The sequence below is a fragment of the Anoplopoma fimbria genome, chromosome 9 (genome assembly GCF_027596085.1).
Source record: "Anoplopoma fimbria isolate UVic2021 breed Golden Eagle Sablefish chromosome 9, Afim_UVic_2022, whole genome shotgun sequence".
NCBI lineage: Eukaryota > Metazoa > Chordata > Actinopteri > Perciformes > Anoplopomatidae > Anoplopoma > Anoplopoma fimbria.
In genome coordinates this window covers 14,998,398-15,020,491 of record NC_072457.1, presented here as the reverse complement: position 1 = coordinate 15,020,491, position 22,094 = coordinate 14,998,398, and the positions used below count along the sequence as shown (strand labels likewise).

At 38.0% G+C, this 22,094-nt stretch overlaps 2 protein-coding genes across 2 annotated transcripts; both read left to right on the top strand.

Moving 5' to 3' along the window:
- The first annotated feature begins 2,106 nt into the window (after positions 1-2,106).
- LOC129095977 (multidrug and toxin extrusion protein 1-like) lies at positions 2,107-13,983 on the top strand. The gene is made up of 16 exons (XM_054604604.1): positions 2,107-2,412; positions 3,696-3,797; positions 3,917-3,985; positions 4,215-4,363; positions 5,595-5,637; positions 5,784-5,828; positions 5,919-6,016; positions 6,805-6,902; positions 7,504-7,685; positions 8,366-8,474; positions 8,910-8,985; positions 9,328-9,397; positions 9,493-9,625; positions 9,731-9,825; positions 10,349-10,409; positions 10,494-13,983. Exons 1-16 carry the CDS (start codon positions 2,221-2,223, stop codon positions 10,715-10,717), a joined length of 1,746 nt encoding a protein of 581 aa, XP_054460579.1. The 5' UTR covers positions 2,107-2,220; the 3' UTR covers positions 10,718-13,983.
- A 2,570-nt stretch (positions 13,984-16,553) lies between these two features.
- Positions 16,554-22,094, top strand: LOC129096240 (high-affinity choline transporter 1-like). Its single transcript, XM_054604962.1, has 8 exons — positions 16,554-16,759; positions 16,967-17,080; positions 17,405-17,560; positions 17,647-17,795; positions 18,565-18,708; positions 19,321-19,474; positions 20,516-20,733; positions 20,919-22,094. The coding sequence occupies exons 1-8, from the start codon at positions 16,576-16,578 to the stop codon at positions 21,468-21,470; spliced, it is 1,671 nt and encodes a 556-aa protein (XP_054460937.1). The 5' UTR covers positions 16,554-16,575; the 3' UTR covers positions 21,471-22,094.

Below are 22,094 nucleotides of genomic sequence, written 5' to 3'. Positions count from 1 at the left end.
TCTCTTTAGATAAATGATTTAGAAAGTTGCTGATGCCGTGCTCATATCCGGATTCATGCATGTTTGTGATAAAGCATTTTAGGTCCTAAAATAATAATAATTACATTGTTTTTGACTCAAAGAAGAAGGGCTCAGTGCTCATCTAGTCTCTCTGTCACTGAAATTAAAAATTAAACTAAATCAGTTACTTTGTTGCAGTCATGGATTCAGTCTTAGACAGACTTAGTATTTATTTATAACAAAAAACACATTGAATTATCATGTTCATGAAGTATATGAAAAAAGTGACATAATGATAACTTTTCGGAGTACCAAACACGACAAAGAAAATGTTCTTTTCAGCAAACAAATGAAATCAATTGATTTTGCATTGGCTAATTTGTGGATATACTGGGAAGCTTTTAGGTGTCAATAAGTGTATTGATTTCAAACTGTGCGAATATGGGCGAGACAATCTAGCTGCGACATCTTCAGTTCTGATTTTTTCATTAAAAGGAAGTTTCAGTAACAATATCCGGAAAAGCTGAGCTAAAACTCGGCTTGAATAACTTGATAAACAGGATGTTCTATGAGGTCATTAAAGAGAGAACACTGCAACATTAGCATGCCAAAGACAAGCCGAAATGCAAGATGTCACTAAAGTGTCACGTATTGTAGGTTGGATCCTAAACAGGTTATGTATTAGAACTTGCATTTTCTAACATCTTAAAGTCTTTCAGTTGGTTTTTGCTCCTCTGCCTTTACAAGTGACATAACAGACTCCATAGGCTGGAAGTGTAGTTTGAATAAGTTCAGATTGGTGACTTCACTGTTCTCTCATTGACAGCATTTGGGGATTTTTACATGACATTTAAACAACAATTGGTGAAAAGGACACAGTTACAACCAAGAGTCAGCCTTTAACAGCCTTTAATAACTTGATTTTAATTAAAGTACTCATTACTCATTCAAGCCTAGAGCAAATATTTTCCAGTGGTGTTACATGTCTTAACTGCCTGATGAGAGTGCACAAGCATGAGCACATTACCCCCATCCTCCACTCACTCCACTGTGGAAGCCTAGAGCAAATATTTTCCAGTGGTGTTACATGTCTTAACTGTAAAACTGTGCGTGTTTGCACGTTTGTGTTTGTGTGTTTGCTGAAATTGTGATGGCTTGACATGTGTTGTGTTCTGATTTGTTATGTTTACACTTTAACAGCTGTAAAGAGAAACAGATCGCAAATCAGTTTTAGTCCTGAAGTCCTTAACCCTGAAGTGAAGTCTGAGAACAGGATGATGTAAGTTTGCAATTGTTGTCAAAACTTTTTAAACATGATAATATTTCCTGCTAAACTCTTAATTTGTATCGGTTTCATTAAACACCCCTTGTTGTTTTACTAACATTTACAAATGCTTCTAATATGTAACACAACAGTTAAAGTCTATACATGTGTAATAGTACACGCAAGACACAAACTAGGGCTGTGGCACACACATACTGTGTGACTCAAGCTACATGTCATTATGCAGTGGTGCAATGTCACTAAGTACAGCTAGGTGTTAAATTCAAGGTACTTGAGGATTTCTATTTTATGCTACATTATACTTCTACTCTACATTCTAGGGGCAAATATTGTTCTTTTTACTCCACAACATTTATTTGATAACTTTAGTTATTAAAATATAAGTCAACTAATAAATTGTGATGTTTTTTTTGTAGATTAAGCAATCATAATTAAAATGATCTCCACTTTTACCAGCTGCTACATTGAAGTGATGTGCATACTTATGCATCACTTATTAAAATCCATTAAGGTAATACATATCATTCTGAAATGGGCCATTGATGCTAGAACTTTTGTACTTTTGAAAGCAGGAAGTATTTTTACACTTCTACCAAAGTAAAACTTCTTAAACTACTTTCATAGGCACTGTACTTCACTCGGATGGCGGACAATCTCTTCAAACGACGAGTCTAAGTAAACTGAACCTCATAATGTGCACTTGAAGGCAACATTAGCTATCCCCAATGGCCGTGACGCCCCAAAAACAGCTGCACGAGGTGGTTGGCTGGGACCTCGAACCTATGTCCGTGGCGTTCTTGCAGCACGTGCGTAACCTTTCCTGCGCCTACTTATCAAACGCAAATGTAACCAACCGCGTGTGACGAGTCGTCTGTCACTGTTAAAGTGTAAACGGCAGAGATAAGCCCGGTCTGTAGGTGGAGAACAACGTAGACATGGACGTTTCTAGTAAAACACCAATTAAATACTCCGAGGGAGTGAAGGAAGATTTGAAAGCAGATGAAGCGGCTCGCGGTGTTCAGGGCTCCGGTGAATGCTGGGAAACTTGTGTGAAGAACATACGTGGTTTTATTTCGCCCGACTCCAAACGAGAGCTGGTTCAACTCTTCAAACTAGCGGGACCGGTGGTGAGGAGACGGAGCTCAGTCTCCTGTGTGTGTGTGTGTGTGTGGTGCCTGAACTCATCCTAAAAAATGAAACAGTCACTTATATTTGAGTGCTTGACTTTTAACTTGGAATTAAATGTTTGAATGTCTGCATGTTTCTCACACGTTCTGTGATTTGTGTATTAGAGGCTGGAAGGATGTGTTAAATTACAGTAGATTATAATATTTTATTAATTGGAGACCCAGTGTAATTATAAAACACGGTTGTACTCCTACTCCTTCAAACGTAGGTAACGGTTAAATAATGGTATACACAATATTAGGAATACTTTTCTTAGGGGCAAACTGCTGTGATTTACTTTAAACAAAAGTTTTCATTGTGTTTTTTTTTTTTTTTGTTTTTTACATTTTGCATTGCAATAGCTTGTTTAAAGTAATCGTAAACCAAACAACTAATTATTGCTGATAATGTATGATAATACATACTTTTCATTTCTTAGATAAAGCAAAGCAGTGTTCTAAATAGAGAGATAGATCATTACAACTACAAGAGACTTGACTTTGCCTCACACAATATAACTAGTGCGCGTCTCTGCTATGTAAGTAAATATGAAATAAACCCCCCTCCACAGGATGGGGGGCTTTAAGAGAATGTAGACCAGATAATGCAGGTGTCCTTTTAGGGCCCCTTTTAATTCCAGTTTCTATTGTGGTTTTAGTGCTGCTTAAAGTTTTCTCAAACATTTTTGCACAAACATCTCCTTCAGAGACTGGTGTCAATGAACCGTTGCCTTCAGATCGAAGGTTAATTGAAAGTTGAAGTTAACACATAAACCTCATCACTGTCTAAATACTTAACTGCTGTCTGTTAACTTATTCATTCAAAGGCCAACGAACTCACTTGTTTTCATGCTTATTTCTAATATGTGAAGGGGTGTATTGGAGTTGCTTGTATTATTTTGTTTTTCATACATCATTAAATTGTTGAATAATACACAGCAAGCCACCTCAAATCAATTGTTGGCCTATCTGCAAATATTGGTATTTAGTGAATTATTTGGAATATTTATCAAATTGTTACACGACTCATCTAAAATTGCTTCCAAAGATGGTGAGAACCACAACATCAGATGATACCTATCATAAGCTATTTGTTATTTTTAATGCAGTAAGGCTAATGAGATCTTCTCGGTCTTTGCTCACCGAAATTGTCTACGGTGCCTCATGTTTTTATTTATTTTTGTATAAATGCATCTCCCATTTATATAAATAAGAAGGGTATTGTGTTTGTTTTTGTACTTCAGGTCATTTCCCAGATGATGGTCTTCATGATCAGTTTGGTCAGCACTGTGTTCTGTGGTCACCTGGGGAAAACTGAACTTGCAGGAGTAGCATTATCAATAGCGGTGAGGGGACCTAACTGTTTGGACTGGTTTTCCAGCCTTACAGTACTTGCGTCTGAATTATCATTTAATATCCATGTTTTTTCCCTGAGTTATGTTTTAATTAAACTTTGTTTTTGCAGATTGTTAATGTCAGTGGTATTTCCATTGGAACTGGTTTATCGTTAACCTGTGATACCCTCATATCTCAGGTAGAGTTGTTCACCAGATGTTTCTCTTTCACTTAATTTATCTGACCAAGACAAACACAACTGCTACTGCTGGGTTCTCAGGTTTTCCTGGGATCCCCTTTAAAACAACTCAACAATGAGCTTTTGTATCATGTTAGTTTTCTTTGACCCATCACACCCTTGGTTATTGGTGTGATTTGGTGTTTTCCAACTCTACTTATTTGAGAATCGGTCTACCTGTTTCATGCAGACGTATGGGAGCGGTAACCTGAAGCGTGTGGGTGTGATTCTCCAGAGGGGGATTCTGATTCTGCTGCTGGCCTGTTTCCCCTGCTGGGCAGTCCTCATCAACACTGAACCTCTCCTACTTGCTGTCAAACAGAGCCCAGAGGTTGCCAGGTGAGCCATTATTCAATCCCCTAGACAATATACCTTCAGCATCTTTCCCTTTAGTGACTGTGCTGTACATGAGGCAGGGTTTCCACGTGTCCTGAAGAAAGCCTGGAAAACAGTTGACCAGTTTTCCTGTTCTGGAAAACACATGGAAAATCTGAGAAAAAGTAAAACGTCCTTGAAAATATGTGTTCCAACATTCTCATATTTTCCAATAAGCCAATCGGCTATCTATCAGAGTTCATCTGAATGGGCCAAGCTCAGGATCATATTAACGTTCAAATGGTAGTTTATGGTTGAGACCATTTTAGTTATGTTCATCAAAAGGTAGCACATGTAGGTTGGATAACATTACAACTCAAATGACTACACATCTCTATAATTGAATTTCCACATGTTTAAAAAAAAAATGAATTGTGACTAGTGGAGATGTAATTTCCCAAATGTATGTTACTATTTACGATTCCAAGCCAACATATTGATAATTACATTTTGACTGGTAAGAACTTAACTTTAGATATCTAGAATTTAGGATATCTGTGATGTAAGAAGAATTGCAGATATCTAACATTTCGACTAGTGAGAACTGAATTGTTGATATCAATAACTATCATTTTACTTGGAAGAATAGAGTTGCCCAAAATTACATTATGAGTATGTTGACTTTGAATTGTATCGTGTCAAATTTTAACTGATTAAATGTCATCAGGGCTTGCCATTCCTGACCTTACATACCTTTTAAAGTGACTTCTGTAATGGACATTTATATTGATGTATGTTTGAGGTATGTTGTGTGAAGGTTTTACTCAACAGGCCTGGAACCTTATCTCTCTGTATGTTAAGTTATATTTTGTGAATGTTTTATGCCCCCAGGCCAGGAGCAGGAAAAACAACAACCATAAACAAGTTCTTCTTCTTCCTCCCCTCTTGATATTCATGTTGGGACATAGATAGATAGATAGATAGATAGATGATAGATAGATAGATAGATAGATAGATAGATAGATAGATAGATAGATAGATAGATAGATAGATAGATAGATAGATAGATAGATAGATAGATAGATAGATAGATAGATAGATAGATAGATAGATAGATAGATAGTATTTTGTTTTCCACCACACTTCATGTCCTACTCTCTCGCCCAAAACAACATACAGACACAACATTGTCAGCAGAGAATGAATCCCAATGACTCATATTTTACATATTTCTTTGTTCTCTTTCTTCATGAAGTCTCGCCCAGTTGTATGTGATGATCTTCATGCCTGCTCTGCCGGTGAGTTTGTTGCATTCTAAACTCTGTGTATTAAGATAACAATACAAAACATACAGAGGCTTTCGCTCCATTATTTCTCAAAAGCTCAAATTTGGCAGCAGTCTGCAAAAGGGACACTGATTACATTTTCTATTTCCTTTTTACAGGCTGCTTTTATGTACCAGCTGCAAGGGAGGTATCTTCAAAATCAGGTGCAGCAATGCAAACCCACCAGTGTTAAAGTTTATGGCTGGACCAAAGTTATTAAAAATGATATTAATACCAGGTGTTGTTGTTTACAGGGAATTATATGGCCTCAGGTTGTGACTGGAGCGATTGCAAACATCCTCAACGCAATCATCAACTACGTTTTCCTCTACCAGCTGGATTTGGGCGTCGCGTGAGTTTTCCAACATCCTTATTTTGTTGTAGAGCTTAACACTCAATTGTGTCATTAGAAACACTCGGATGTGTATTCACTTGTGCATGCTTATTAATTAACATGTCACCTCACATAAGGTAAGTTGTGTTAAATATGCTACAGTGTATACACATTAGGGTTGAATGGTTAATCAAATTTAATTTTGGCAAACAAGATAATGTAGTTAAAACGATTATTGTGCCACATTCCGTTTTTGAAAATTTGCTCTTGTTTTGTTTTGTGTTGGCGCACCACGCCTTTCCTTTACAGCGTTGGCTGTTTACTTACTGGAATATGTTGAATATAGTTTACGATAATGTTCAATATATGTTCAGGAGTTTTCACTGGGTTGTAGCAGTGAACTGCAACATAGTTGATCTTATTTATTATGACTCCATACCAGCGACAGCATTACGTTTTTGCGTTGTCCACTTGTCCGTACCAATCTTATGTTTTTTAGTAATATATGTCTTAAAAATGTAATTAAACAGCTGTCTAATTCAACAGTTGATATTATTTGTCAGTTTTACTAATGTAGTGTTTATTGCCAGATTGTTGTTTTGGATGACATTGTACAGAAACATCCATTTATCTTTTCACTCAGTGTCTTATTATTCCGTAACATATTTAATTTTAATCTGATTGACCATCTGGACACATAATGTATATAAAGTATAGTTTCATAACCATGATCAGCTGTCAACAAAATGTGAATATGATTCTCATTTCTTCTTTGGTCTAAACCTGCCGATCCTTTCTTCTTTAAGTGGATCTGCTGCAGCCAATGCTATCTCACAGTATTTGCTGGCTGTGGCCTTATACGTTTACATCTGCTGCAGGGGTCTGCATAAAGCCACATGGGGAGGTCAGTTGTGATTTAAAAATAGACTTTTCTTCTTATGGGATTGACTGCATTAATTATCTTATTCTATCCATTAATTTCATTCTCTTTCATCGTTCAAGCCTCTGGTCTTTTGCAACTTCTTAATTGGTTGTCTGTTATGGACTTTCCACTTATTAATGTTTGACAGGATTAGTTACACTCTATTACTGTATAATGTAGTGGGGAAGAGAGGTTACTGGGATGACGCAGCTGGCCCGAGTTAGGATTTACTTAAAGTTCCTTAATTCATAAGGCTGTTGCCTAAAACTAGCAATAATTTGCCAGTAGTACAGTCATTCTGACTTAACGTAACAATTATTAACAAATTGAGCGAACCATTTCAACCAGGGCTCTGTATAGCTTTAAGACCACTTTTTGATTTCTAAAATACACTTGAAGTATTTAAATAATTTAAAATAATAAACTCACGCAGAGAGATTGTGTCTTTTGTTACTTCAGTCTTTTTCCATCCTTTTCTGAATTGTGATTTAAGCATAACCAACTGCTCAAAGGAGTTAGCTCTAACTTGAAATAAGAAAGGAAAGATACCCTACAGCTTAACAAAAAGACCTCTGACCCACAGGTTGGTCACTGGAGTGTCTGCAGGAGTGGGGACCCTTCATCCAGCTGGCCATCCCCAGTATGCTCATGCTTTGTCTGGAGTGGTGGATGTTTGAAATAGGAGGATTCCTGGCCGGAATTATAAGTGAGGTTGAGCTGGGAGCTCAGTCCATAGCTTATGAGCTGACGGTCGTAGCTTACATGGTAAGTCCTCTAAATGTTTTGCCCTACCATTAATTATGTATTTATTGTAAAGGCTAACCTTCTGCTTGTGTGTTGGTCACTGCTCTGATGAAATTATAGTTAAAGGGATAGTTTGCATCTTTTGAAGTAGGGTTGTATGTGGTACTTAAACATAGTCAATGTATAAGCCTACAGTAGATGGCGGTCGGCACGCCCCAAGTTTGGAAGCAGAGAAGCAGAGAGGAGTACCGGAACGGGAGAAAAGCAATGTACGGATGTGGACGGGGGCAGCAGCAAAACATATTAGCCACATAAAAAAGGCCCACTTCAAAAAAATCTGTTTGACTTTTATGTTAATTAGGATTTAGCAAAGTCACATAACAAACACAAACTAACCGATCAAGGCAGCGGAAATCCAGCAACTCCAGTGTTCTGTGGGGTTAAATTACTGTTTTTGTGAATGGACTCTGGTGGCTTTGAAGGGAGCATAGATAATTGCTTCAGTGTCCCGATGTAAAGGGCTGTCTAATGGCTAGATAAAGCTGTGAAAATATTCTTCCGTGCTGGTACTCTTGTCTGCTTCTGCAGTAATACACTGACTATGGATATGTACCTTTTTATAAAACCCCATTTTAAAAAATCCAAACTATCTCTATAAGGAAAGGTAGCTTTAATACATTTTTGGTCATTACTTCCCATAGTTCCCATTAGGACTCGCTGCTGCTGCCAGTGTACGTGTTGGGAATGCTCTTGGTGCAGGAAACATAGAGCAGGCCAAGCTGTCCTGCAAAATCCCCATCATTTGTGCATGTAAGACCCAAAGCACACTGCAGTACATGTTGCCTAAATAACATTTTCACATGAGCGGTAGTAGTAGTTTAGTGACCGTTTGTATTAAAAATATATTTGACACTTCGGTCACATCTCATTAACACAAAAAGCCCTCTTAATACTACCAGCAATGCAGACAACATGACATACAAGAAAGCAGGTATTGAAAATAATACATAGTAATACAATAAATAATCACAATTTATAGTTAAAATGTATTATTGAATCCAAAAAATGCTCAGTTTGGATGTATAAACTAAACAGATTTTCTCACACATGAACCATTCCATTTGCAATATTACACTTTGTTTGTGTTCACCTCTTCCCCTGGTCATTTTAATATGTAAATTGTTCAAAACACACGTTCTGTGTTCAAAATATATTAATAAGTGTTTTTTTAAATCCCCAATGCAGTCATAATTGCCTGTTTTGTTGGAGTCATCCTCGGCATTGCCAGAAATGTCATTGGATACATCTTCACATCAGAGGCGTGAGTAGAATCTTTGACACAATTTTATTCTCTTTTGTTTACCCTAGTCCATGTGACATACCATGATAGGTTTCATATTGGTGTCCAGACTGTCATACATTAACTTCATGCTGGCTCACAAACACTAAACTCCTCATCGGTGATGCCAAATTAAACACGAAGACATCTGAAGTGGACCAGAAACAGACCTGAGTCCTCGTTAAAATGAACTGATGATGTGAACGCTAATAGAACTGAGTCGCTTTTCTGTTGGTCCACTTTTTGGTTTGTTTAAAAAGGACTACATGCGGAAACTAAATACACGGAATAGCATCTCAAGAATCTCTATCTTCATTTCTTTAGGGACATTTCACAGAGGGTTTCTGATGTCCTGGTCATCTTTGTCTTCATGCATCTTGCTGATGCCGTTGCGGTAAGAAACAATTTCATGCAAGTAATCAGGATTTCAGATCTAATATTGACACATATAGAATGGGACTTGACCAAATCTCTGTTTGACATGGACAGGGTGTGGCTGGAGGTGTTCTCAGAGGAGCAGGAAAACAGTTGATTGGTGCTCTGTGTAACCTGGTTGGATACTACTTCATTGGCGTCCCTATTGGTGTGTCCCTAATGTTTGCAGCAAACATGGGCATTTTAGGTAAGACCAGACTAGTAGTACACTGTTGCTGCATGTAGTCATATCTCCTGCTCGTCAAGAAGAGTTCTGGAAAGCCATTAAATGATCCTCTCATCTCTGTTAAAGGACTCTGGACGGGGCTCACCATTTGTGTGTTGTTGCAGTCCATTTGCTTCGTCACATTTGTGTACAAACTCGACTGGAAGAAGGCAGCTGAAGAGGTGCGTACATACATCCCTAAACAATCAAATGTGACTTTAATTTGTCTTGAGATGTGTTTAAAGTTCAAAATCAAAAACATATATTTTATCTCTTGCCTGTAGTACTATTTATCAACCTGGATTCTTTGGGTGTGAGTTGCAGAGGGTTTGAGATATCGGCCATAGAGATGTCCATCACCCCTCAAACATAATGGGACTATATGGCACTATTTTCTTTCGAACCATGATCCCTACATGAAACTGTTCACATTAAGGTCTTTGGGTTATCTTTAGTTATCAGGTCATGAGACATTGGCGTTTAGTTTTTCAAATGTACTTTCTGGCACCACAAGTGGAGTGCCATTTAGTTCCATTATAATACAGAGAAAGCAGACATCTCTACAGCTGATATCTCCAAAACTATGCAACTGACACCAAAACATTCTAGATTGCTAAATAGCACTACATGTAATGGGAAAGGTATGTATTTTTGATTTATGAGTGATCCGTCCCTTTACTAATTGTCTTGAATGTCTCTGATCAGGCTCTTGTGAGAGCAGGAGTCCAGATCAAAGAAGATAAAGAGATGCAGGTGGAAAATACAGGTAGGCTACAATGGACACTCACTGAAACATCCTTGTGTGACTTAGTTTTTTGTGAATACTAAAGGTTCTCCCTCAATCTTCTAGACTCAAATCAGAACCAGGCTAATGTATCCAATGCTGAGGATGCTGAGGAGGACAACGCATATCAGGATGTGAATATTGCTGGCCTAAACAAATCCACTACAGTGGGAAACACTCTGTCAATAACACAGCTGGTTTTACGACGTGGCCTCACATTACTGATCATGGTCGTTATTCTCGTTGTTGGAATCTTCGCAAACGCCCTCCTCGCCAGGCTGCTGAAATGAGTCATCCGCTGACATTAAGCTGGCAGTCAGACGGATGGCTGTCAGGATCGATGGCGTCAACGGCCATTAAACAATACTTTAAAGTTAACACTGAATCACCTTGTAGCGAAAGGGTGACTGTTGCTATTAATCCCACTGAGGATCAAATCCTGAGTCTGAAGTTTAGTGCAGCTTTTAGCCAACAACCCTCTCATACGTGACTGGACAGCCACTCTTTGGCAGAGAATTAAACAAGGTGATATGCGTGGAATATCTAGCAAGCCAAAAATACCCAGATATTAAACTAAGTCTACATAGCACATAGATGCATGAAGTGGACATAGAAATCTTTTCAACTTTTCCCCCACTAGCTTTTCCAAGTCAATTTAATGACTTATTCAGACCATCAGGGGAAAAAGCAAGATGTATATTAAAATGATATATTGTAATTCATTGTCATTGCTGCTCAGTCAAAAACACAGCAGGGGGTCTCTCCCTCTCATCTTTTCCTTCATGCAACCGACACAACGACTAAGCTCTATGCAAATGTATAATGCCACCAATATGCAAATGAGCATATGATAACAATTGGTGATTTTTGGAGAAAGTCCTAGCTGCTTTTATCAGAAAAAAGTTGACAACACTGCACAGGACACACCGCATTCTGTTTTCCATAGTTCACTTTCTGCTATACGGGGGATAGTTACTGCGAAGAACTTGCATTGATACACTTTGTAACATGTAATAATTGTTGAAAGGGAAACAGTTGCACACTCGTAGCCAGGGTGAATAAAATGATTAATTAATTTACAATTGTTTTGACATGGTAGTCTTTTCAGGCTTTTGAGGGACTTAACAGCTACACAAGATAAAATAGGGCATGAGAGACAGGTGTGTTCAATCCTGAATCATATTTACATTGATCATTAGGCATTTAAAAATCACATTAGAAAAACTGTTTGATCAAAAGAGTCTACATATCAACATCAGAAAAACTAAGCTCTTAATTTGAATAGCCAACAGCATTTTAGATTGTTTAGAACATTTTACAAGAGCTTTTGTTCACAGAAATTGAGCATTTTCTAATTATATATAAATTAAATGAACAGATAAGAAAAAAAACAAAATCCTATTGATATGTTTTATACAAAATGTAGTGCCTGTTGTGCAAGAGCTTCTCAACAGTGAGGGTGACAATGTACGAGATGATATGATGATGCATGATATAGACTAAAACAATATGCCCTCAGAAATAAGTCAGAAACATAGGCGCTAAAAGTTTAGTTATATAGTATGGCAAACAACTTAAAAGTTTAGATTATCATGGGTTCAGAGGTTTCACAAATTTAACCTTCATAAATGTACGATAAAGTTGTTCAAATTAGCTTTCTAATACATCTTGACTCAAAAAACACAGCGTCGGCATATAAACGTGGAAACAACGCATTCAAACTTTACATTTTACAGTCACACTGACATAAATCTTGGTTCTTGTCAAAGTAACTAACCAGGGCCTGTGTTATGTTTGCCAAAAACAATTTAGGAACTCAAAGGTCTGCAGCAGTTGTAGTATGTAGTAAAAGTAAAAGAGAAAGCGTATGCGATCAGGATCGCAGCTGAAGTCTGAGACCGAGACGTGCGCCATGTTGGCTCGGACTTCACTTCCAGCGAGCTCTGTCTCTTAGTTATTCTGTTCAGCCACCAGATGGCAACAGACAGCATTGCGCCATCGATAGCCTTGATTCAGAGGGACCTAATGATACCTGTTTCAGCCCTGTGGGCCTCAGCATTCTCCATTTATCTTTCCTATAGAATGGAGCTCTTACAACTACTTTCTGTTACCTATTATAACTATTTCTAGCTTTTTTTGCATCATCGCCATATTGATATAAATAGTTTTTTGAAGGAAAGCTCTCAGTTAACAGTCAGGAGACTGCCTGAGTATATATTTTTAGGACTGTGTCATTAATGTTGTATTTTTATCACATTTACAGTCACAGTTTAAGTTCATTCATTTGCATCATTACCCATGGTATCTTGGTTATAATGGTGATACTGCCTTTGAAATTTAGATTTTACATTAGGAAAGGATAAAAAAAAAAAAAACATTTCTTTCCTCTATTGCATCTCCATTTATTCTGAAATGGCAATAAAAATAGGTTTACTTACAATGGATTCTTATTCCTTAGCTTCTGACCTATCAAGGAGATTAGAAATATGCATATAAGCCTAATGGTTGATGAGCTGTTCCTGATTTATTTGGGGTATGTCATTTTAGGCATTTTTTTTAATGGATATGTCTAGGGCTTAACGTGTTAAGAGAGCATTGTGTAAGATTTAGTGGCATCTAGTCGTGAAGTTTCAAATTGTAACCAACTACAGTGAACTTCATGTAATGTAAAGATGGAATAGGCCCCACCTAGAGAGCCAGTGTCTGGCTTGTCTGTTCTGGCCTTCTGTAGAAACATGGCGGTGCAACATGGTGAACTCTGTGAAGGTCAAGCTGGCTATGCAGATATACATGGCTCATTTTAAGCTAATGCATACAAATAAATCTGAGTTTCAGGTGATTACGCATAAATGAAAACACAGTTATTAATAATTTATCATATTTCTGCTAATTAATCCCCCCTGAATCCAACACACTGCTCCTTTAATGTAACTTTGCAAGAATTTCTTGAGGCATTCTATGTTTGAATAACAAGCACTAACGGTAAGGTGTTCGGAAAAGAAAAGGAAAATGTTTTGAAGATGTTTTGATTTTAGAGGAACACCTACATACATTCTTGGGTTCAAGGGAAAAAGTGAAGACGCTTAAAAGTGAATGTATTTTTTATGTGTTTAAATGGTGGCTGAGAGTGTGCGTGTGTAACATTTTTTTGTGATAATCGTACTCATTGTGTCATCAAAGGCATGTTGCGAGACCAAAAGTTGAGAATTCTGGCACAGGTTTTTTTTATTTTTTATTCAGCATTATTGTTACTCTTTGTATCATGGTCAGTGGTAGTATACATGAAATACATGTATGATTGATGTAGATGTTTCTGAATCAGTCAGTGATATATGATGCACATGAATTGCATTTAATGCTCTCTATATGTGTTCCTATCAGCAATACATCCACCACTGCTTCTTTGCATGCCTTTGTCAACATTGTTGACAGAATAAATGTTTTATTGCCAAATACAGAGATCATCAATGCCAAGGAATTTATGTAAGCAATACATTGAGTGTTTTGAATTAGCATTCTCATCATTGTCATATCTCAATAAAAATAAAAAGTAAAAGGCTCGATATAACTGTGTTGATTTGTATGTGTGTATTAAATAGTACCTCACACTATACCTCATATTCAAAACTTTGTTTCCCAGCACACATAAGTAGGATTAAAAATATTTGAGTTGAAAACTGCTCCAGTTAAGTGTAGAAGTTGCTATTTTGAAAACTGCTGTAGAAATTAAAATACATATTTGCTTAGGAGACATCTTACACGTATTGACCATTAAAGCCACTAGAGTCATATCGTTTTGGTATTTTTTCTAAAAATACATAATTTTTTTGTGAGACTAAAAACCTTAGATGCTGTATGGTAAAATGCCCGTTACAGCTAATGTGTTACAAAACAATTTGTTAGGCTTTAAAACCAGTTGCAATACCCAAAGAAGTGATCATTTTCATATAATTAAATGTTTCACTAGCTAAACATTTGTCTTTCATACTGTAAATAGGGTTGCAAAGCCATATTCGTCAAACATATAACAGCTCATCTAAACTGATGGAATATGGCTAACATTAAAATAATGTTTGGGTCGATAAAGTAACGTTACACTTAATGTTAGTGTTGCTTCTGAAGACCCATGGTGGTGGTTTGACTTGTGGTGCTTTAGCTTTATCCAGCTTGTTTTTTTGCGGTCTGATGTTGAGTAGTCCTCTCAAATAGTTGTCCCTGCTGTTTAGGTCCTGGAGATTCTGGGACACTTGCATGGGGCCCTGCTGACAGCTGACCTGGCCTATGAACGGGTCTTGGCGGGTCATTTAATAGGATTGTTATTCCTAAACCTGGAATAGGGTTTTGTTGTCAAAGGGTAGAAAAACAACTTTTGATCCAAGTCAATGTAATGTCTGAGGTGCCTATATTTTTTGCTGAAGTTTCTCTTCTGGTGACACACGTGGTGGGTTAACATTTGGGGCCTAATCTCTGTCCAGCATGTAAAGCACCCTTTTTTAATTTTTCATTAATCTGCAGATTGTTCTTTCTATGAATAGAATTATAGTTTGGTCTGTAAAACTTAAGGAAATAGAAAAATGTCCAAAACCCAAATATATGCAGTTCAGAATGACATAAAACAGATAAACACAAAATACTCATATTGGAGAAGCTGGAATCAGATACATTTTTTGCGGTTTTCGCTTGAAAAATTACTTGATGATTAATTGATAATCATCATTTTACTGCAGCGGGCTCTTGACAGTATGCCCTGCTCAGTTCTTGTTCAGGTTCGCCTCCCTTCTTTCCAGCGGGCCCAGCAATATGGCACGGGACTAAAGCAGCGTGGAGTCGGTGTTGCCTTCCAATACGGAATATTGAATACGGCGTCCCGCCGGAGCTTCCGACTGCAGGTCATAGGCGGCAGCAAAGCCAGATCTGGGTCTGTCTCCGGTGAGCTGGTCGCTGCAGGAGGCCCCAGTGGAGTCAGAGCTAAATGGCTTCAGTGAACCTGTATGTGTAACCTGATTTGTGTGGAATTCGATCTGGAGGCACCGATGGCAAACATTAAGAATAACTGTATAGAAATAGCCAATCTTCTCCCTGATGGTCTCATTTTCTTATGTAAAAAAACATCAGTATAAAATTGAGACTGTTTCATAAACAGTTAAAGGTTTAATATACTATTGGCTTTATTATATAAGTGATTTCAGTGTGCCATGTTGTGCAAGGCTTTGCCCATTTTTAACTTATATCCACTTCCACAAATACCAGCCAAAGTACATCTTTGATGCAGTGATTGGTACACGTTGTATGGGCACTTCACCCACTGCTCTCGTTCACTGCCCCTGATTCATGTGTTGTGTAATACAGCATTCGGACTGGCTCTGTTTAAACATACAGTGTCATTGTCCTTTCCCCTCTGCCCTATTAGCACTAAACTTGCATACACAACTTGCTGCAAAATGAATAATGCACAACGGTCTGGACAAAGACAAGTTAGACAAAGTTTAAGCATAGAAATAATGCAGCCAAGAGGGGTAAACCCTAAGATCATATTAAGCTGTCATTAAAATATATAGTTTCATTTTAGTATGGTAGTATGAGTGAGTTATGTAGTCTGGTAATAGCAAAATGACAAGTTTAGAGGTGTGGGTGGTGTAAAGCCAATTTTTGTAGAAACAATTAAAGCGGTAATGTTTACTGGCATAAATAAAATAAAAACTAATTAAAAAAAATCCTTAAATGTAAAAACAGCTGACATGTAAGGATAATTGAGTAAATGTGAAGGATGAATGGTGGGTTTTTTTTTAGAACCAGCTAAACAAGCAGTACCTTAAGAACCTTAAAAAACTAATGTGGAACTGCCAATAGCAAGGTGGGTGGCCTGGACTTTATTTGAGGGAGTGTTAAACAGAACTTTTAGGAATTGTGAGTTTACATCATGCTTGGTCGTATTCCAAACAAAATATTATTCCAGTTAATGTTGAATATTTTTAACCCTAAGTGAACTTGGTCTTTTTCATTGCCAAAGCTATACTGGCAAACTCAAATAAACTCCGGAGGAGGGGTGGCCTGTGACCTTTGACCTTGCTCACTTTTGGTCTATTTACAGATTCTTTATCTATTAAGTCCATCTGCCTGTCAAGGTGCTCTAAAGTTATTGACCACCATGGCTCTGAACATCCCTGGTATAATTGCAGTGGTGCTGTTTTATATCCTTATTCTAGGGACAGGCGTGTGGGCTGCACGAAAGTCCAGGAAGGCTGAGACGAATAGCAATGGAAACAGGACCGAAGTATTGCTCCTTGGACACAGAAATATCAGCTTGCTGGTCGGGATTTTCACCATGACTGGTAAGTTGTTCTGTGGGACTGCAAAACTCATGTTAGCCAGACTGGGTAGCAGCTCTGTTTATCACCCGTTTTTTTGTTTTTGCAAGCAAGACATGGTTGTTTGAAAGATAATATGTGGGCTGCTATATGCTCACACTTGCAACTATGCACATACTGCTCAAAAGTACAATGTATTTTAATTGAAGTGTGTGTGTCATTTTTCTGTAGCTACATGGGTCGGAGGTGGTTTTATCCTGGGCGTGGCTGAGGCGGTGTACTCTCCTAAAATGGGCTTAGTATGGGCTCTTATGCCTATACATTACATGGTGTCCTTCATAATAGGTATGACAAACCATATACAATAGAGGAATGAGGCTGTGCTGATCTTGATAATGTCAGACATAAACTTATTGTTTCTGTGTGGCTTATTTGATCTGATTTATAAATCTTAAATTAAACAGCCATAGTAAATGTACAAATGTACAAGTCAGGAATTAATTTTGTGGAGCTTGATATACTGGATACAACCGGCTTTCATTGCACAGTTCCTACAACATCAACAGCTATTGGACGAAGTGCAAAATATGCAACACAAAGTAGAGTTTTTAATAAATGATTAAGAGAGGGAATAGAATATACTGCTTAATATTTCATCCACTGCACAAGGTGGTCTTTTCTTTGCCAAGCCAATGAGGGATAAGGAATATGTCACGATGATGGACCCATTCCAGATAAAGTATGGCAATGTACTCAGTGGAGCTCTGGTGCTGCCTTCTATCCTGGTGGATGTGCTGTGGGTCTCCTGCACTCTGCTTAGCTTAGGTAAACAGATCTACCTACCTAGTAAAACCACACATTTTTCATGAGAGGACGCAATTAAAACATTTTAATCTGTGTTTGTGTAACAGGAGCAACTATGACTGTGATACTGGACTTGCCCTATGCCTATTCTGTTTGGATCTCATCAGCTGTTGCCATCATCTACACTTTGTTAGGAGGCCTTTATTCAGTAGCCTACACTGATGTGATCCAGCTCTGTCTAGCATTCCTCAGTTTGGTGAGTAACTGTTCTTTGTACAGTAGGACATGTTCATTTGAGATATTTACAGTATGTTAATTTACCTGTGTTTTGGTAAACATGATGAGGTATTTTTGTGGGCAGTAGGTGGAGGCAGAATAAGTCTCTAAACACGTTAGTTAGGGCTGATTATCAAGCTTTGCCGGCTTTTTCAAAATAATGCTAAAGAAAATACATACGTCTCTTAATGTCATTCACTCTCCGTGACCACAAGTGTTACTTGAAAAGTTAACATTGACCAATGGGACATTATTAGTCGACCTCTACCCCGCTGGCAGACTGCTTCACCAGGGTAGAAGGACTGTAGACCCAGCTATGCCGCTGACCATCAACCCGCTATTGGGCTTGTTTTCTGATAGGTAGGTTGGTAGTTAGCAAGCTAACTAGCCTGCCGCTAAATTAGTAAAATTTAACAATGCTTCATCAAAAAACAAAAGTTGGATTTTTTTAAATTAGAAAAACGTCCAAACAGCATACAGCTCCTCTTTTGGGCACAATATCTTCTGATGCACCTCATCTTCAAAAAACTTCTCAAGTCAGTCCTTATCTAGAAAAAATATCTAACACAGATTTCAGGCCTTTTGAACCTCTCAAAGTAAAGTGGGAAAAAAACCAGAAGAACCAGACTTCTAAGACCATCTATGCCAAACAGCAATGGAGTGAATGTCACATATGTCATATTTGTTTTTTTAACATCTGACTTGTTGTATCAAGGTCTTTAGTCTGATGATCTCAATGTGTTTTGCAGTGGTTGTCTATCCCCTTCCTGCTGCTCAACCCCATATCTACAAACATTGCCCAAACTGCTTTTAACCACACCTTCCAAGAACCCTGGGTCGGCACTCTGGAGCAGGACAGAGTCTGGAAGTGGATTGATGACTTCTTAATGATTGTAAGAATAATATTCATCAGTATCTTACTGTCCTGCCTCTAGGGTTGTCCCAAATATCATTTTGGGGGCTTTGAATCTTCAGTGAATCAAAAATTTGACTTGAAGGGTTAACCTTTTTAATTATAGGAAAATGGTTACAAAGTCATATATAAAGTCAAATCAAATCAAATAAATTACAGCGAAAGCCCTTAAAAATAGATTTGCTCAGATGTAGAGCTATAAACAAATTAATAGATTAATATACTGTAGGCTATGCCAACAATGTAATGCAATGTAATGTAACAAGAGTACGCTAGAGTTCAGAAATTAGTCAACTGAAAAAACCCAGCCCAGTTTTTCCAACTCTTTTTTTGTTTCCAATGAAAGTAACTAGAAGCACTATAGCTCTAAAAGACGCTAAATCTTGCAAGAAAGTTACAAAGTCTGCAAAACCGACAGCCCAGCCCTTCAGGCCTCCCTCCAAAGCCACTCCCCCCAAATTATCATTATGAGCGGAAATGTTTCATTATGGTTCTTGTGTTTTAGTATATTTCATTCTTTGGTGATCTTCTTCATCTTCCAATGTCCTCATCATGCATCTTCCTCCTCTCCCTGTGCTTTCTTTTTTTTCAGGGTCTTGGTAGTGTTTCATTTCAGAGCTTCCACCAGAGGACGCTGTCTGCATCCTCATCAAGAACAGCTCAGTTAACCTGCTATGCTGCTGCTTTTGCCATCGCCATACTGGGAATCCCCCCTGCCTTGGTCGGGGCTGTCGCAGCCTCCACAGGTGGGAATTGATTCATAGATGACAGACCTTTAATTCACACACTTTCATAAGGCTATTTGTATTGTTTGGCCAAATTATTTGCAGAATAATATGATTTTGTGTCTATGATTCAGACAGAAGGGTTCCTGTTATGTCACACATTAATGATTGATTATTGAAGCCTGTGGATGTAGCAATAAGATGCCGTACAAAAAAACACATGATTCATTCTTACCTGTCTTCAGTGAAAAAGCTTTAATAAACCCACTCTACTCTACCTGCCCAGCACTTAAGGAAAGGCAGGCGAAGTGCGACTAGCTGGTGAACCTTTTGCATTTATGAGCTAAAGAGATGCTGTAGGTGGTGAGAAGAGGTAGACTGTAGAGGTGGACGAGAGGTGTTTATTTCAATGAAGCTTGGTGCTCAAACATAGCCAAAATTAATTTACAATGTTCCTCTTATGTCAATTTTTTTTATTGTTAACATGTGGGCCATATTATCTGACATGGGAATTCACCAGTGGTTTTGTGCTACTATATTTTCCACCTGATGCAGATTTAAAAAAATGCACACCACGGATGCACCGCTGTTTTTGTTTTGTCATGTTTTTCTTGTGTAGCATAAATGAACTGTGTTTTGCAGAATGACAATAAATTATGAATTTCTCACAGGATTTTAAATAAGGTGGCCAAAGACACAACTACAAATTAATGTTTAAGTTGCTGGATGTGTAAATATGCAACTCTTTGCTAACACAGCTTTTTAAGGTCATAGTATGTCACTGTTGTGTATATAGCTCGTTCCACCGCCCCGAATGAGCAAAAAAGAGATGAATGCACAAATCATATTTAAATTGTACTATTTTGATATTGATTAGAAGCAATAAATGTAATTCCTTGACTTTCTTAAATTGGCACAGAATTACCCTCAATGGCAAAACTCTTTAAATTATAGAATAGAGCCCAGATTTCTGTGTGAATGCTGTATTGATCTTGTATTCAAGTAAATACATTTTACACTAATTAAATATCATATATATTTAATATTGTTTCTCTCCTACAGACTGGAACCTGACGCTGTACGGTTCTCCATCTCCATATGTACGTGGTGAGCCTAGTTTGGTCCTGCCCTTGACCCTACAAAACCTCACTCCGTCTTACATCTCAATCATTGGAATCGGAGCTGTGGCAGCTGCTGTCATGTCATCCACAGACTCAGCCCTGTTGTCTGCAACTTCGGTTTTCTCCTCAAACATCTACAAGAACATCCTGCGTAAAAAGGTAAGGAGTACGAGATGTTGATCGTGGTGGCTCAGTGACACAATGTGTCTCTGGAGATGAGGGTTAGGATGCACAATTGATGCAAATTAAAATAGTACAAACAAATCAAATTAATCCATTTTGGAAAGCACAGGTATTTGACTGAATAATGAAGCGTCTCCTTTTGTATGACTTTGTGTTCCTAGGCCTCAGACTATGAAATGCAATGGGTGATTCGGGTCACAGTGGTGGTGGTGGGTCTGGTTGGGACATGCATAACGTTCTACACCAACAGCACCCTGGTCCTCTGGATTCTCGGAGCAGATGTCTCCTACACCCTTATATTCCCCCATCTGGTCGCCGTGCTCTTCTTTAAAGTGACAAATGGTTATGGTGCCACGGTCGGTTACATCATAGGACTGACTCTAAGAATCTTGTTGGGGGAGAACGTTGTAGGTCTTCCTGTTGTTCTTCATCTTCCCGGTTGCACATTGGAAGAGGGCGTCTACGTCCAAAAGGCCCCTATAAGGACAGTCTCCATGATCTGCACTTTGGTAACCATCTTAGTTTTTTCCTCGCTGGCTTTCTTCATGTTCAATCACAGCCTGTTACCTGAAAGGTGGGACACTTTCAAAGTAAAACGTAATGTTACTATGTCTCCTGTGGATCCCATCACACAGAATCTCAAAGAAGAAGCTGAAAGTGACGCTGTGTGTGACGAAGACGGAAATGGAATACCTTTACAGCCACTGATTTAAACTGGATGTTTAACGGTCGTCATTCCTTTTGAAAGTTGCTGACCAAAATTTTATTAGGATCTTGATGAATATTTATGTTTAGAGAAATAACAAGTTAAAGTTATTTTAACCTGTTAACTGCTAATAGTTGCTGATGAGGTACACTGCTGTTCAAAAGTCAGGAATCAGCTGTTATATTGGCCATTTTAACATCCTCCTCATCCGTCCATTCCTGAGTACTCCTGTCCTTCTCCATCCCTGTGCTTGATCCACGTCCCCCTATTTATCAAGGTAAACAAACACACAGTAATTATATGAATTGTAAATATTAACAAATTATTAATTGGGGTGCCCATAAACAAATATAGGCCGACCCCTAAGTACAGCGCAAAACGAAGGACTAACTCCTGGTGCCTGTTATATAATTAGGTTGCCAACTGAGCACAATGAACACTGCAATTCATTTAAATTCAACAATATAATCATGTTATTTTCAAGACTTTGTTGTCCCGGATAACTCATCCAAAGTTTTATTGAACTGTATTTTTTTTTACTGTATTTTGTACTAACATACAAGTACCACAAGATGGCAACAGATACAGTTGAAGTACTGCACAGGAACCGTGCAATTCACCAAAAAAAGAA